The following is a 15578-nucleotide window of genomic DNA, read 5'->3' on the forward strand; positions in this document are numbered from 1 at the left end:
GACCTTAATCCCATTGAAAACTTATGGAGGGAGCTGAAGCTGCGAGTTGCCAAGCGACAGCCCAGAACTCTTAATGATTTAGAGATGATCTGCAAAGAGGAGTGGACCAAAATTCCTCCTGACATGTGTGCAAACCTCATCATCAACTACAGAAGACGTCTGACCGCTGTGCTTGCCAACAAGGGTTTTGCCACCAAGTATTAGGTCTTGTTTGCCAGAGGGATTAAATACTTATTTCCCTCTGCAGAATGCAAATAAATTCATATACTTTCCACAATGTGATTTTCCGGATTTAATTTGTGATGTGCTATCTCTCACTGTTACCAATAACCTACCCTTCAATTATGGGCTGCTCATGTCTTTGTCAGTGGGCAAACTTACAAAATCAGCAAGGGATCAAATACTTATTTCCACCACTGTATATATATATATCTGTGTGTGTGTGTTGAAGCCAGGGCTTCAAATACGTGATTCAGGACCAGTTATATTTAATCCTCTGGTAATGTCCATCTACTTTGAAACATTGGTTGTACTCCTGAATTGGCTGCACTTATAGTATAAGGTGGTTCTAGCACTCATTTGTAGCTCATTTTATAAACAAAACAAGTAACTACCTCTAGGGAAACATCTTCACTTGCTCAAGTCTGGCATTTGGATTGAGCCCCTGAGCCACTTTTAAAACCCATTGAATCCAGGCTGAAGACTGTCCTTGTATTAAGAGATCAACAATGTCAAATGAAATACACCATTACAAAGTAAATTGACTGCATATGTTAAGTAGAGGCAGAAGAGCGGCCTAGTGGTTAGGGTGGTGGACTTTGGTCTTGAGGAACTGAGTTCAATTCCCACTTCAGGCACAGGCAGCTCCTTGTGAATCTGGGCAAGTCACTTAACCCTCCATTGCTCCATGTAAGCCACATTGAGCCTGCCATGAGTGGGAAAGCACGGGGTACAAATGTAACAAAAACAAATGTAAAAAAAATAGAAACAATCCCATACAAAAACTTCTTTCAGACATTGTGCAGATATATGCATATATCAGGAAATATAGATACAAACATGCAGAAAATTTATTGCAGTTATTGATTTTCTGACCGGTTCACCCTGAAGCAGCTCAACTAAATGCTGGCCATCATTGGTCACGGTCCGATTTTTAGTGTAACTGGAAGAAAGAGACTCTGCAGCTAAGTATTTTAAGCTGGAATTTTTGACAAATCTGTTTAGATTTCACAATTTGCACTTAACTCACTAGAGAGATTTTTTGCCAATGATGATGAAGCCCTGCTCTTTCAGTTAATAGCTGTGAACTTCTTGAGGCTTTTTCCTCCCTATTTATCATTTTCATTGCTAAGAATATAAAGAATCTTTTATTTATTTTACTCTGTAGGTTTTACATACGAACATAAGAGTAGCCATACTGGGTCAGACCAATGGTCCATCTAGCCCAGTATCCTGTTTTCCAAACAGTGGCCAAGCCAGGTCACAAGTACCTTGGCAGAAACCCAATTAGGAACAACATTCCATGCTACCAGTCCTGGGGCAAGCAGTTGCTTCCCCATGTCTGTCTCAATAGCAGACTATGGACTTTTCCTCCAGGAATGTGTCCAAACCTTTTTTAAACACAGATACGCTAACTGCTTTTACTACGTAAGTACATAAGTATTGCCATACTGGGACAGACCGAAGATCCATCAAGCCCAGTATTCTGTTTCTAACAGTGGCCAATCCAGGTCACATGTACCTGGCAAAATCCCAATGAAGTACAATACATTTTATGCTGCTTATCCTAGAAATAAGCAGTGGATTTTCCCCAGGTCTATTTTAATAATGTTCTGTGGATGTTTCCTTTAGGAAGCCACCCAAACCTTTTTTTTTAAACCCCGCTAACTGCTTTAACTACATTCTCTGGCAACAAAGTCCAGAGTTTATTTACAAGTTGAATGAAGAAAACCTTTCTTCATTTGGATGTCTAGTCTTCCAATTTCTTTAGGTCTTCCTGCAATTTCACAGTCCACTTCTGTTTTAACAACCTTGAATAGTTTTGTATCATCCGCAAATTTAATCACCTCACTCGTCGTCCTAATTTCCATATCGTTTATAAATACAGATCCCTGCGGCACTCCACCCTCCTCCATTGGGAGAAATGACCATTTAACCCTACTCTATTTTCTAGCAATAGCCAATTCCTAATCCACACCAGAAACTTTCCTCCTATCCCACGACTCTTAAATTTTCTGAGAAGTCTCTCATGAGGAACTTTGGCGTTCTGAAAATCGGATATACTACATCGACCAGCTCACCTTTATCCACGTTTATTAATGCCTTCAAAGAAATGAAGCAAATTGGCGAGGCAAGACTTCCCTTTGCTGAACCCATGCTGACTCTGTCCCATTAAACCATGTTTTGTTGTTGTTTTTTTTGTTACATTTGTACCCTGCACTTTCTCACTCATGGCAGGCTCAGTGCGGCTTACATATTATATACAGATACTTATTTGTACCTGGGGCAATGGAGGGTTAAGTGACTTGCCCAGAGTCACAAGGAGCTGCCTGTGCCTGCAGTGGGAATCAAACCCAGTTCCCCAGGACCAAAGTCCACCACACTAACCAATGTTTGTCTGTGTTCTGTAATTTTTATTCTTTATAAGAGTTTCCACCGATGTCAGGCCTAGTGGTCTGTGATTTCCCGGATCACCCCTAGAACACTTTTCCTTGACATAGACTTTGCTAGCTGTCAAACCAGTACTGTTCAAAGAGTCCAATTAATACAGTTTCACTGTTGCAGCATTTTTGATGCTGTATATCTGAATGGAAGTCTCTTACCGTAGCCTTGAGAGAGATCCTTGCTGCCCCCCCCCCCCCCCCCCCCCCCCCAGTGGAAACCCTCTCTGTGACATCTTTTTGGTCCCTCTGCCAGGCTAGAGACCTCATGACTTATGTCCCGAAAACTCCATCTTGGTTTGTGTCCATAGACATTAATCGTATATCTGTCATTGGCTGAAGACAGATAAAAAAGGGATGTAATGCCTGCTTAATGAATAATAAGAGGTGATGGTTCACAGCAAAGCATAGCAATAGACAAACAACAGGTCAGCAGTCTAAAGAGATGAGTAGTTTTATTTAAAGTCACTTGACTTGGTCACGTTTCACCCAAAGGCCTCATCAGGGGTAAAAATGAGTACATAAACAAATAATTTAATTAAAATCATACAAATCATAGAAAACTAAGTCCAGTCTGTATTATATTTTTTAACTGGACTTATGTTGTTTGATTTGTGAAACCAAGAGAATTGATGCTTTAATGAACTTATTTGGGATAATGTGGGATATAAATGTCTCGAATAAATAAAAGGGAGAGGGTGAGCTTCCAGATCAAGGGGATAGAGGCAGGGAGGAAGGAGATGATATGAGAGAGAGGGAGCTTCACACTTAGCGGTATTGAGGAACAGGTGGTTATCTTTGAGCCAAGAGGAAACTTTGGATAAACAGACATTTAAGAATGGCTTGAGTAGTTGCAGTTGCAGGGGCAGTAGAGCAACATAGGATCTGAATGTTGTCAGCCTGATTGAATGGAACACAGCCCTGCTCCTGGATAAGCACGAATAGAGGGGAGAGGAAAATGTTGAAAAGGGCGGGGACGAGGATAGAGCCTTGACTCAGATAGCAGAGGATAGGTTGGGGAGTAACAACCACTGTGGAAGAACTGAAACGTGCAGCCAGAAAGGTAACTGGAGAACCAAGAAAAAACAGTACCACGCATACCAAGGGAGTGAAGACAGGCAAGAAGAAGAACGTGATCAATAATGTCGAAGGCTGAATAGAGATCAAGTAAGACTACAATAACAGAATAGCGTTGGTCAAGAGAGGTGCAGGTAGAATCATTAAGGGTAATGAGGATGGTCTCAGTATTATAACAGCGGCGAAAGCCTGATTTGATAGGGGTGAAGGGCATTGGTTTGTTCTGTGAAAGAGTCCAGCTGAGAGAGAACCAGTTTCTGCAGGATTTTTGAAAAGAAGGATAAATTAGAGATGGGGTGAAAGAAGTGACAGTTGGGTTAAGATGAGATTTCTTGAGTAATTAACACACTAGAGCATGTTTCCATATTGCTGGAACTTGACCTGAGGAGAGACTGGCATGAAAAAGAGGGAGGAGGAGGGGAGAAACCAATGAGAAAAGCTGACTAACCAGATGGGCAGGCCAGGGGTCTGCTGGGGACAAAGACAGATTGAGGGATTGCATTGTACAGGATAATGTTACAAGTGAAGGAAGGTTGAAATGGTGCCAGGAGGCAGAGAGCAACAAGGACAGAGGGAGGGGAAGGAGGAGGCGGCAGACAAGAAGAATGGAGGACAGTAGAGGGGGAAGTGATTAGCAAAGTGAAGAAATTTTGGAGATTCAAGCATCAGCTAGCATAATAGAGGTAAAACTGAGGGGTCATAGTAAGGTGAGATTGTGTGGGCTGGGGAGAGTTGCTTCAAGATGCGAAAGGCCAGCTACATGCGGTTAGCAGTGGAGGAAATTAGTCAGTTGAAATACGTTTAGCTTTGCAAAAAAAAGTTCCATGTGGAATGAACAATGAACAGTGAATAAAGTTTCACGAGAGACAGTGGTGTGGTGCTTGCGCCAGAGACATTCAGCACGTCTGCATTAGACTAGAGAAGGCGGAGCCCAGGGGAAGACTCAGGAGAATGTGGATGGGAAGGAGAGGAGGCAGGTGCCAGAGCGCATGATGGTGTATGAGACGTTGAAGGGAGGAGTTAAATAAGACAGCCTAAGTGGGAAGGGGGAGGTAAGGCAGAGAGGTCACTATGGAGATCTAGGGTGGAGTCTGTCAAGGTGGGCGGTGGGCAGAAGCCAAAAGGGGGACCAAGAAGAAAAGGGAGAAAGAGATGAACAGCTGGTCAAACCAGCGTACAGGGAGAGTGTGGGGGAGGTAAAGATCAAATCAAGGACATTACCTGCGACTAGGAAAAGAAACATGCTGAATAAGATCTGTAGTGGTAGCCAAGGAGAGGAATGAAGTGGTGAAGTCATGTTATCCACACCTTCCAGAGCGTCTACCCTATTTCAGATTTTGGTATCGTCCAGAGAGACAAACATTTCCTATAAGCTGTTCTACAATACCACTTACAAAAATGATAAAAAGACTAACGACTAATTTCACACACCAGTTAACATCCTTATTATTAACGCAAATGCCTTTTACTAATACACTTTGACACCTCTTACTCAACCAGTTTCTAATCCAGTCAGCGACTTTAGGATACATACCAAGGGCACACAGTTTATTTATATGTCACCTGTGGGAAATCATGTCAAAGGCATTGCTGAATTCTAAGTTCACATCTAGCGTCCAACATTCTGGTCAGAGATTAATGAGGTTCATCTGACAAGACCTATCTTTAATAAAGCTGTGTTGCCTTTTGATCCTGTAATCTATTGGTTCCAGAAATTGTATTATCCTCTGTTTTAGCAGTGTTTCCATTCATTTAGTCACCACAGGTGCCAGACTAACTGGCCTGCAGTCCCCAGCCTCCTCCTCACTTATGTCTTTGTGGCGAGACACTACATCTACCCTTCCCTGGTCTCATGGACCACTCCCAACTCTAGGAAGAAAGTTCCTTTAATACCCTTGGATGTATTTCATTTGGCTCCATTGCTTTGTCTACTTTTGGCTTAGCTAGAGCCTCATGTGCACAGCATTCTGAAAATCGCTCAAGGTCTACCCTTACTTCCATTCCCATCTTTGTTTTCTGGTCCTTTGTCTGAACAGAGACAAGAAATAGTAATTAAGCGAATCAGGTTCAACATATTCCTCCATGTCACCCTTGAATGACAAAATGCAACTTTTGCACTTATTTATTTAGATTTTGCTCACACCTTTTTCAGTAGTAGCTCAAGGTGAGTTACATTCAGGTAGTCTGGATATTTCTCTGTCCCAGGAAGGCTCACAATCTAGTTCTGTACCTGAGGCAATGGAGGGTTAAGTGACTTGCCCAAGATCACAAGGAGCAGCACTGGGATTTGAACTGGCCACCTCTGGATTGCAAGACAGGTGCTCTAACCACTAGGCCACTCCTCCACTTACTATCACTAGCATATCTTTAAAAATAAATTGTCCCCTTTTTTACTGTAATTTTTTTTTCTTTCATTGAATCTTGGCTTTTCCAGATATTGTTTGTCTTCCTCTTTCTGTGATTTATTGTAGTTTATGTAGGCTACCCACTTTTCCTTACCTTTACAGCTATTATGGAGAATCACAGTAACCTCCTTTTCCTTGCCCTTAACATATGTCCTTCCAGTTTTGTCCGCTGCTTTTGAACTCCCCCACTCCGGATGTTCCTATCTATCTAATGACTCCTTAAGATAGCCCCCCCCCCCCCCCATTCTTGACAGTTTTCCTGAAGGCTGTAATATTCCCAGTTGTGCCTAATGTTTCTTTAAAAGCTTCCTGAAGGGCAAACTTGGAGAAGAGCAGGATGAATTTTGTTACAAAGTTGATAACATTCTGCAGTTCTTTTGCAAAGCGTATGCTCCGTTGAAAGCATACTTTGACATGACTTCAGTCTGGGCTCTTTTTTTAAAAATAAATTTAAAAAAAAAACCCTTTTGTTGCTATCAAACTGTTATGATTGTCAAAAGAAAATGCAAATATTGTCAAGCAACTTTGCTAGTGAAAACAATGTGAGATTAATGACTGTTAGAAACTAGCAGTGCTCTTCTAAAAAGAAAACCAAAACAATAAATGTGAAGTCAGAAGTGTTTTCTATTCTCATAATAGATTGTGCAGCAAACGTTAAAGGATAACAGGTTTGTATTGAAAGATCCAATTAAAAAAAACAAGATAAACCCATTGTTTGACATTTCATAGGTGGTGGTTCACGACATTTTGTCTTTTCGTGTTTGTCAAAATGAATAGCTGCCAGTTGCCTCTTTTCTTGTTTTCACAAATAGTATTTCTGGACAAGCTGCCAGCCTTCCTTACCATCTAGCAGATGACAGTGACTTTAGCAACTCAGTCTAAAATACATAATGCTGTTCCTTTTCTCTTTTCCCTTTTTTCTTCTTGCTGACTGAATGGAATACATAGATGAAGGTAAATATTCTTTTTTTAGTGGGTGGAATGCTAAAATATTTGTTAAACTGAAACTAAGTTGCTCAAAAGCTGTGCGGCCACACTTAATTTTATAATATTTTCTTATGATGTAACCTGTAAATTCAGATTGATTTTAAAAGTAGCCAACATAATTAAATATTTGGTGGGTTCAGAGACCATATCACTCTGTTAAAGGTGAACCCTCTCATCAATGCAAGGGGCATGAGTTTACCTGTGGGATTCAGGGTTATTCCCTTACGCACTTATGAACAGGATGTAATGTGCTACTGGAGATAATCGTACATTGTGTTTGCTGCTGTGCTGTCTTCTCATAAGAGCATTGCTTTATCTTACTGACTGCAGTAGAGAACTCCTCACATTTATGAGGACCATTACTTTTTTTGTTCATTGTACATTAATAGATTTGCCAGCTCAGGCCAATGATAAATCTGCAAACCAAAATGAATGACTGAACATAGAGGCAAATAATCTGAACATTCACTTGTTTATAAATGTAAACCCCACCCCCTCGGTTTACTAAGCCGCGCGGCTTCTTAAATGGGGGGGGGGGGGGGTAAGTAAGTCAAGAGAATGGTGCACACACCCTTACTGTATGGATAGTCAGAATGGCATAATTTTTATAATGACAAACAGTAAAATATACTAACATTAAAGAATACAAGAACGAATTGGGAATAAAGATTTTTCATAAACACCTTGGTTTCACCCGAGTGTTTTAAATGTGGCTGAGGCTCCCCCTAAGATATAAGACAAAGGACGAGTGAAATTTTTTTTCTCTCTCAAACCGTTCTGCTCATAGTGAAATGTCATTGTGGCAGAGTAGAAAGTTTCCTTTCTTTTTACAGGTCGGGTGTTTGCTAACGCTGAAGACACAGTTTGTTTGCTAGGAATGCACAGGCGTAACCTTCACTTTCAACCTGTGGTGCAGCTGAAGGCTGAAACGGATTTTGAGTAAGTAAACAGTTATTGCAGGTACGAGACTGGGGCTTGTGGTAGTTCAAGTGAGGGGTAAGCTCAGCGTCACCGAGACAGGAATCCCTTGGAATCTGTTATCGTTTAGAGAACAGATTAGTCATCTAGTACAGTCATTTTATAGTTTGCATATGTGGATGAAATTGAAGCCTGCATTTGCACATTATCTTCAGATAATGGTACAATCATTAATATTAACGAAGCTTGACAACTGCAATGCTTTATACTTGAGTGTGGCTATGACGCGGTATAAAGCTTTGCAGATTTGAGCATGTTACTCTGCTGTTGAAGCAGCTCCATTGGCTGCCTGTGATGTACCCTATTCAGTAGAAGGTTTTGGTGCTCATCTTCCAAGCATTGAATAAGGTGGCTCCATGGTATTTACAAGTGATAAAAACTCTACTCTCCAGCGCCAAATACAATTCATTATGCAGAGACATCAGCATGTGCCTTCTCTGTTGCGGGTCCAACAACTTAAGAAAGTTTTAAAAACAAAATTGTTTATGCAGGCTTTTTTAAATGCTTAGATTAAAGCTTTAAAACAGGTTGTTTTCCACATGATAAGAATGGTTTCTGTGGGGAGTTGTATTTTTAAGCTTTACAATATTAAGATGAATGCTCGTTAAGGGTTTCTGCCAGCAAGCTTTTTCCCAAGCAGTTATTTGGTGTTTTATGTTTCAATTTGTTTGTGAATGATTATTTTATGTATATTTTTCTGTAAACTGCTTAGTCCCAGGTAGGGTATAAATTTTAAAAATAAATACATTTATTCTGACACAGAGAAGAGACCTTAGTAAAATGCAGCTGGACTCGATATTCAAAGCAAAGTTAAGCAGGAAGGAGAGGCTCCTGCCTCAGTGGCGTAGGAAGGGGGGGGGGGGGGCGGTGGGGGCGGTCCGCCCTGGGTGCACACCGCTGTGGGGGTGTCGGCTCTGCTGGTTCCCTGCTCCCTCTGCCCTGGAACAGGTTACTTCCTTTTCCGGGGCAAAGAGAGCAGGGAATCAGCGGAGCCGACGCAGCTCCCAGTGACGTGCACTCGGGGGCGAATTGGCCCTCTCGCCCGCCCCTCGCTTCCTAATTCTCGTAAGAATGCGCTCCGGAGGGGGGGTGCCATGCTGCACCCAGGGGAGGGTGCGCAGCGGTGACCTGCCCCGGGTGTCAGCTGCCCTCGCTACGGCACTGTCCTGCCTACTTATGTTACGCTCAGCTGGCCAGCCACTGATATTCACTTCTAAATTAGCAGCACAAACCAGCCATCTTGTCTGGACAGGAGAGGGACCTTCCAAGGGAGGAACAGGGAGTTACGTGGGTGCCAGCAATATTTAGTGCTGGTGCCCACACAGCTAACCAGGCATGTAGGACTACCTAAACAGAAGGCCTAACTTTGCCCAGTTAGTTAAGTAACATAGTAACATAGTAGATGACGGCAGAAAAAGACCTGCACGGTCCATCCAGTCTGCCCAAGAAGATAAAGTAGCACATATGAATTTATTTGTACTGTCCTCTTCAGTGCACAGACCGTATAAGTCTGGCCAGCCCTATCCCCGCCTCCCAATCACCAGCTCTGGCACAGACCGTATAAGTCTGCCCAGCACTATCCCTGCCTCCCACCACCGGCTCTGGCACAGACCGTATAAGTCTGTGGGTGCTGGCATTAAATATCAACTTAACACTTGCATAACTGCCAGGTAGCAGCCTGAAGCTGACCCCTCCCTTCCCCATTAGCAGATTCCCTTTCATGAACCACCCCCATGAATAGACCCCCTTCTCCCAAGCCCTCCACCCCACTTAGCTGTAGCCACTAGGGGCAGGAGTGGGGTTCTTTCCTGTCCAACGTCCCCCAGTAGATCACCAGGGAATTTAAGGTGTGTGGGGGGAGGAAGGTGAAAATGACTGATCCCCTTATATAGGTCCCAGCCAATATTCAGCCAGGACCCACATAAGTATCTTATATGGGTCCCCACTGACTTGGCTGGGACCTGCAAAAATTCCAGCAGCCAGTATCTGTCCAGTGAAATCCATATTTCAATGTCGGTGTCCAGACATAGCCTGACACTAAATATTCAGGTTTAATTTAGCCAATAATGGTGTTTAAAAAACAAAAACTGACTACCACCAGCTGAATATTGGCTGGAGTTCTTAAATTTGTAACAACCTGATACTAAGCTAAATGAGCTATGTCTACATCAGTCCAGTGGGTACTCTTGACATAATAGTATAATTTTGTGTGTAATGTACCATTGTTGTCCATTGCTGTATACAAAGCTGAAGTACATAATAGCAAAGATCCCTACTTCCAAGAGTTTATAATCCAATACTGCCCTTTACTGCAAATCCCAGTTGAGCTCTATTGGAGTTACTGTGCCTCAAGAGCAACTCTTCTGATAAAGCTAAAGAGGGACAGCTTGATTTTGATATTGCTGCCAATTATTAAGTTTTTAAAGGGCAGTTATTTTTTCAGATGGGCATTAGATAATTTTGTTCCTTAAGTAAATGAACTAATGTAAAACCTGTGTTACGTGTTTACTCCGGTTCCCTTACATTTTTGTGTGAAGATCAGAAACCACTCAGTATGACACATATGAAATAATAGAGGAAATAGGGGGAGGGGCATCACTTTAGCTGGTGCAGATGCCCACAACTGGTGCTTGGAGTATGTTGGGCCCAATCACATTGATGGGTCCCAGAGCTGCGCCAGAGTCCATTGCTCACCATCAACATTGAACATTGATAGATTCACACCTGAAGAAAAAAAAAAAAAAGCTTCCTCACCATTCTGTAGTGGTTGAATCTGCCCTGTAAAGGGCTAAAAGCTTTGTTTCATTCATGATGTCCCTGGGAGGGAAGCCTAGACATTGGATGCTTATGAGGAACAAACTTTTCAGAAAGCCTCATATTATCCTGAAAAACAATACAAAACATTGTATGCAAGATGGGTGATGTGGGAGAATCGTGCCTTCTTGATAAGTCATACAACTCTGTTTAGAAAATGGGCAAAGAGAACATATAATTTGAACTATTTATGTTGTTTTTGAAAGAACATTGAGCACTTCTGCACCAGATAGTGGGAGCTTGGAGGCTCTGATAGCTCTAATCTGCAGACCTAAGAGAGAATGTGCAGGACAAGCTTGCTGACATGCCCACTTAAGGTCAGCCTCCAAGGAAGAAATTTGTAGAGCTGCAACAGGGAGTGGAGAGGCATCCTGTGGGCTCAGAAGAAAGAGTTTTTGCATGGGGGCCAAGTAAGAAGGAAACAGAACCAGCACTTGAGCTGTCCTACCCTCTAGCTGTCATCATCCAGGGGCATGGCTAGGCCTGTTCTTATTTCAGGTGATCAAAGGGTGGCTAGAATGGAGAAAATGTCCATTGCTATAATTTGAGATTTGTTAGTTTTCCCTATAATGAAATGCTAAAATGCTTAAAAGGTATTTTATTGATGAATTAGGTATGGATTCCACCTTTTAGCTGAAAAACCTATTTATATTATGGCCTCTGTATGGAGAAAGGAAAGCAGTCTATGGATTATTTTGCTTAGGGTAATTTAAACTGCTTTATTCAAGACTTCAATTGAGGAAGCTAAAAAGAGAGCTAATGGGGCAGAGTCTTTGTATCCGATAGGTATTTTGGTGTTAAAGTTCCTTCAGGTTAAGGATGAATTATTTTCTTGATTAGTATACATACATTCTTCCTGATGTTTCATTTAGGACTGAGTGTAAGAAAGACATTTTTGCAGCTCTGCCCAAGGCCTAACCCTGTGTACGTGATTCTCCTTTAAATACCCAAGCAAATGTATAATAAAAGCTAAAGTTAGACACGGTGGGGGTCAATTTTAAGTGAGAGTTCAGGTAGAAGCCGCTCCTAGTTATAATTCCTAGAGACCAGGTTCGGCTGGATCATTTGGTGGCACGTAGCTGAATATCCAAGCAGACGGTTGCAGTACAGTTTGGTTAGAAACAGGGTTGTCTGGGAACAGAGCTGAGAGTTACCCAGCACTGCCAGTATTCAATGGCAGTACCCGGATAGCTATGCACTTAACGTAGGACAGAAAAAAAAAAAAAAAGGAAAGGCTATCCTAAGTTAACTGAGTATCTATTCAGGTACCACTGCTGAATATGAGTAGTACCCAGATCAATGCAGGCAGCTTCCCCAGACACAGATTTTGGGTGCTGTAGCTGAATAGGAATTGGCACTGAAGGCCTGGATCTAATTTAGCCAGCAGCAGCCAGTACTTAAAGAAACACCAAGTGCTGCAGGCTGAATATTGACCAGTTTGTCTTTTACTGAACTTTCTCAAATTAGAGGCCCTTTTACAAAGCCGCTGTAAGGTTACCGTAGCAATGGTGCACAGCAAATCAGCCCTACTGCTGGGCTACCATAGGAACCTGGCAAGAGTTCCATTTCCAGCACTCAGAATTTTGTAATATTTTTTAGTGCTAGTGGCTTACCCGGTGGTAATTGGGCAACATGTGGCACTGCCCTGTTACCGCTGGGTTAGCATAGGAGGCAGTAAGGGATCCCCCAGGAAATAGCTGCATGGCAAGTGTTTAACTTACCTCACGGCCATTTCCTTCTTTAAAACAAAAAACTCATTTTACCTGCTAAGGTAAAAGGGGGCCTCTGCCATCAAAGGGGTCCTTTTACCACAGCTTGGTGAAAGGACCTCTTAGTTTTTTTTCTCTCTAGCATAGGGTCTGTCTACTTAGTTCGGCAACAGGATGCTATGCGAATAAGGGGATGTAGATTTTGTTTTGAGTTGGTCCTTTAGAGGTTTAGGATTGCACTGTTTATGCATCTTTTGTATTACTACTTTAGTGACACAATTTTCTTCTTATGAAGGACTCCTGGAGGTCCTTATTTTTGTATTTTGTTGTTTTGAAAGTTTAATTTGAAAGTTTTTGTTGGAGCTAATAAATGTCTGCCTTCTTGAATAATCTTCAATATAAAATTCAAAAAGGTGCAGCCTATATTTCAGTTCATATTTTAATATCTCACTCCTGTTGAGAAAGATGCCTGAAATTGGTGATCTCCAGCCCGTCACCCCAGGGGCTGTACTGAATAAATAATAAACCTTGACGTTGCAATGGGCATATTTTGCCACCAAAACTGTATAGTGTCTTGTGTGTTGCAGCGCTTTTGTTCCGTTTTTTGCCCCCGTTTTCTTATTGAAGGTGACCTCCAGGTAGGGAGTCCTATCTGTGAGGACTTGGTGTTTTGTGCACATGCATGAGGCTTTCCAAATGTGTCCAGCATCCTTTAAGCTGGAGGAGGTTCCTCACCTGTCTCTGGAGGACTTATATCCTGCTGTTCACAGAGAACACATGCTACAAATAAGCAACTTGGTTTTCTGTTCATTGCAATCACCATTCCTCTAGTCCTCTGCATCTGTCCTGCTACCTTTTTCCCCCTGTTCCATCATCACTTGCATCAGTGGCCCCCATCCCCATATGTCCTTCTGTTGGTTTCCTAGAATTCTGTACATTGCCTCTTTCAGCATAAAATCCTGCCCCCCTCCCTCCTTTGTACTTCTGTTTCTTCCCTGCCTAACGCTTACTTTTCCCAATTTGAAGCTGAGTTTATATTCAGATCCACAAGTTTTATTAGCGACTAGGCAGGCAAATAAGCTTAAGGTGGGCCTAGGTGAAGTGACTTGCCCAAGGGCACAGTGTCAGTGTTTAAGCTATTTCATGAAGCTGAGCAGCTTCTGTTAGGGTTGTTATATAGCCTGATGTACTTGAACCTCTACATTCTGCTGATATTTTTCCCTCTGGCTTTCTTAAACGTCATATGATTGAGTTCACACTTCACGTCTTCTAGGTGTTACCCATTACTACTATGTTCTTAATCTGTCACAAGCATGTTTACCACCATCTCTGCAAATAGTCTATTCCAAACATCCATTTCAGTAAGAGAAGTGTTTTCTTCTGTTCTTTCTCAACTTTGTATTGGTTTCCTTTCCTCCAGTATTTGTTTCTAGCATGTCTCTCCCAATTTCAGTTCCTTCTCCTCCTCTCTTCCAGCAAGCACAATTTAAGTTTCTCCTAGGTTTTTTGCCTATGATGAAGCAGTCCCAGCTCTCTTAACACAGTTGAGTATGAGAGAGGAGCTTCTTGAGGCTTTTTTTCCTCCTGTAAGAGAAGTCATTTTTCTCCTGCAACAACTAGGCTTACTATATATGGAATTTTCCTAACTATATGATTTATTACCCTTTGAGGAAACTCACCCTCCTATTGAAATTCTAGTTCATCTTCATATGCTAATGTTACCATTACTGTGTGGCCATTAAAAGATTAGCAGACAAGCCCTTATTGCCACCTGTTTAGTAGACAATTAGGGCTCATGTGCTTATTAGTGTAGAAACACCCCTCTGGAATTTTTTTTTTTTTAAGCATGTGGTACTGTGCATCCCACCGTAAACCCTATCAGGCTGTAGTAAGTGCACTTTCCTACAGCTGAATGTGGCTTGGTAAAAAAAGCCCCTTTTGTAAGGCTGGTGTAGCAGCCTCTCTTAGCACAGGGTCTTGTTGCACGACTTGTGGTAAAACAACCCATCTTAAACAGGAGCCCACATTGAAATAATTTCTTCAAGGCTCCTAACCCTTTTCAAAATTCTCCTATAGTTTGGTTATTCCAAGGGGGAAAAATACATATATTTTAGCAATAGCCACTTAAAGAATAATTTGAGGGTAATTTTGTGAACTACTATTACTAATAAAAATCACTTCTATAGCGCTATTAGACATGTTGAAGTGCTACACACTAGGTATTTTCTCTGTTCCTAGTGGGCTCACAATCTAAGTTTTTGTACCTGGGGCAATGGAGGGTTAAGTCACTGTGTCATACTGATTGTGTCAGATTTAAGATCGTTTGCGAGTTCAGTGAAATACAGCCTGCTATTCCGAATCTTCAAAGGAAGCCTTTGCTGGAACGGAGATCCCCATTGGGAGTTAAGATAAGTACTGGGATTTCTTATCTTAAATGATGAACCGCTGAATTTGAGTGACCTATATTATTTTAATTCAATCCCTGAACTATACAAGTGAATTAGACACAGGAATTATTGAGAAGATTGTTGTGAAATTGTTTTTGTATACAACATAAGTGGGCAATGGTAGCATATACTATGGTTTAAGTGAATATGTTAATACATGTGCATATAATAGGACCTATGATTATAAAAGGGCCTATATGCAGACGACTGAAGCTGCTTTGGCTATTTAAATCCATGCGCTTGGCCATGAGGTCCTTTTCTGTTTTATAGATATTGTAGTGGAATTGTTTCCATTTTCATTATTGGCGTTGCTGCGTGATAATTCACTTGCCAAGAGTCACAAGAAGCTGCAGCGAGAAGTGAACCCAGTACCCCAGCCTCTGTCTGCTGCACTAACCATTAAGCTGTTCCTCCACTTGAGGAAATGCTCTTCTAAGTAGCAAAACAAAAGTCTAAAGGAGAAAAATATAAAGGTTTTGAATCTTTGTGTTTTGAATGGTA

The 15578-nt window shown here is 41.8% G+C and overlaps 1 protein-coding gene across 4 annotated transcripts in view; it reads left to right on the plus strand.

Moving 5' to 3' along the window:
- Positions 1-15578, plus strand: part of PFKP (phosphofructokinase, platelet) — a 193550-nt gene that overhangs the window by 176526 nt on the left and 1446 nt on the right. For 2 of the 4 annotated variants that reach the window (XM_030198897.1, XM_030198886.1), the window contains exons 21-22: positions 7091-7096; positions 7963-8068. In XM_030198897.1, the coding sequence (XP_030054757.1) occupies positions 7091-7096; positions 7963-8068 (112 nt within the window). The remainder of the gene's footprint in view (positions 1-7090; positions 7097-7962; positions 8069-15578) is intronic. The other 2 variants (XM_030198914.1, XM_030198904.1) reach the window with 1 other exon arrangement.

Source organism: Microcaecilia unicolor, chromosome 1, assembly GCF_901765095.1.
Source record: "Microcaecilia unicolor chromosome 1, aMicUni1.1, whole genome shotgun sequence".
Taxonomy (NCBI): domain Eukaryota; kingdom Metazoa; phylum Chordata; class Amphibia; order Gymnophiona; family Siphonopidae; genus Microcaecilia; species Microcaecilia unicolor.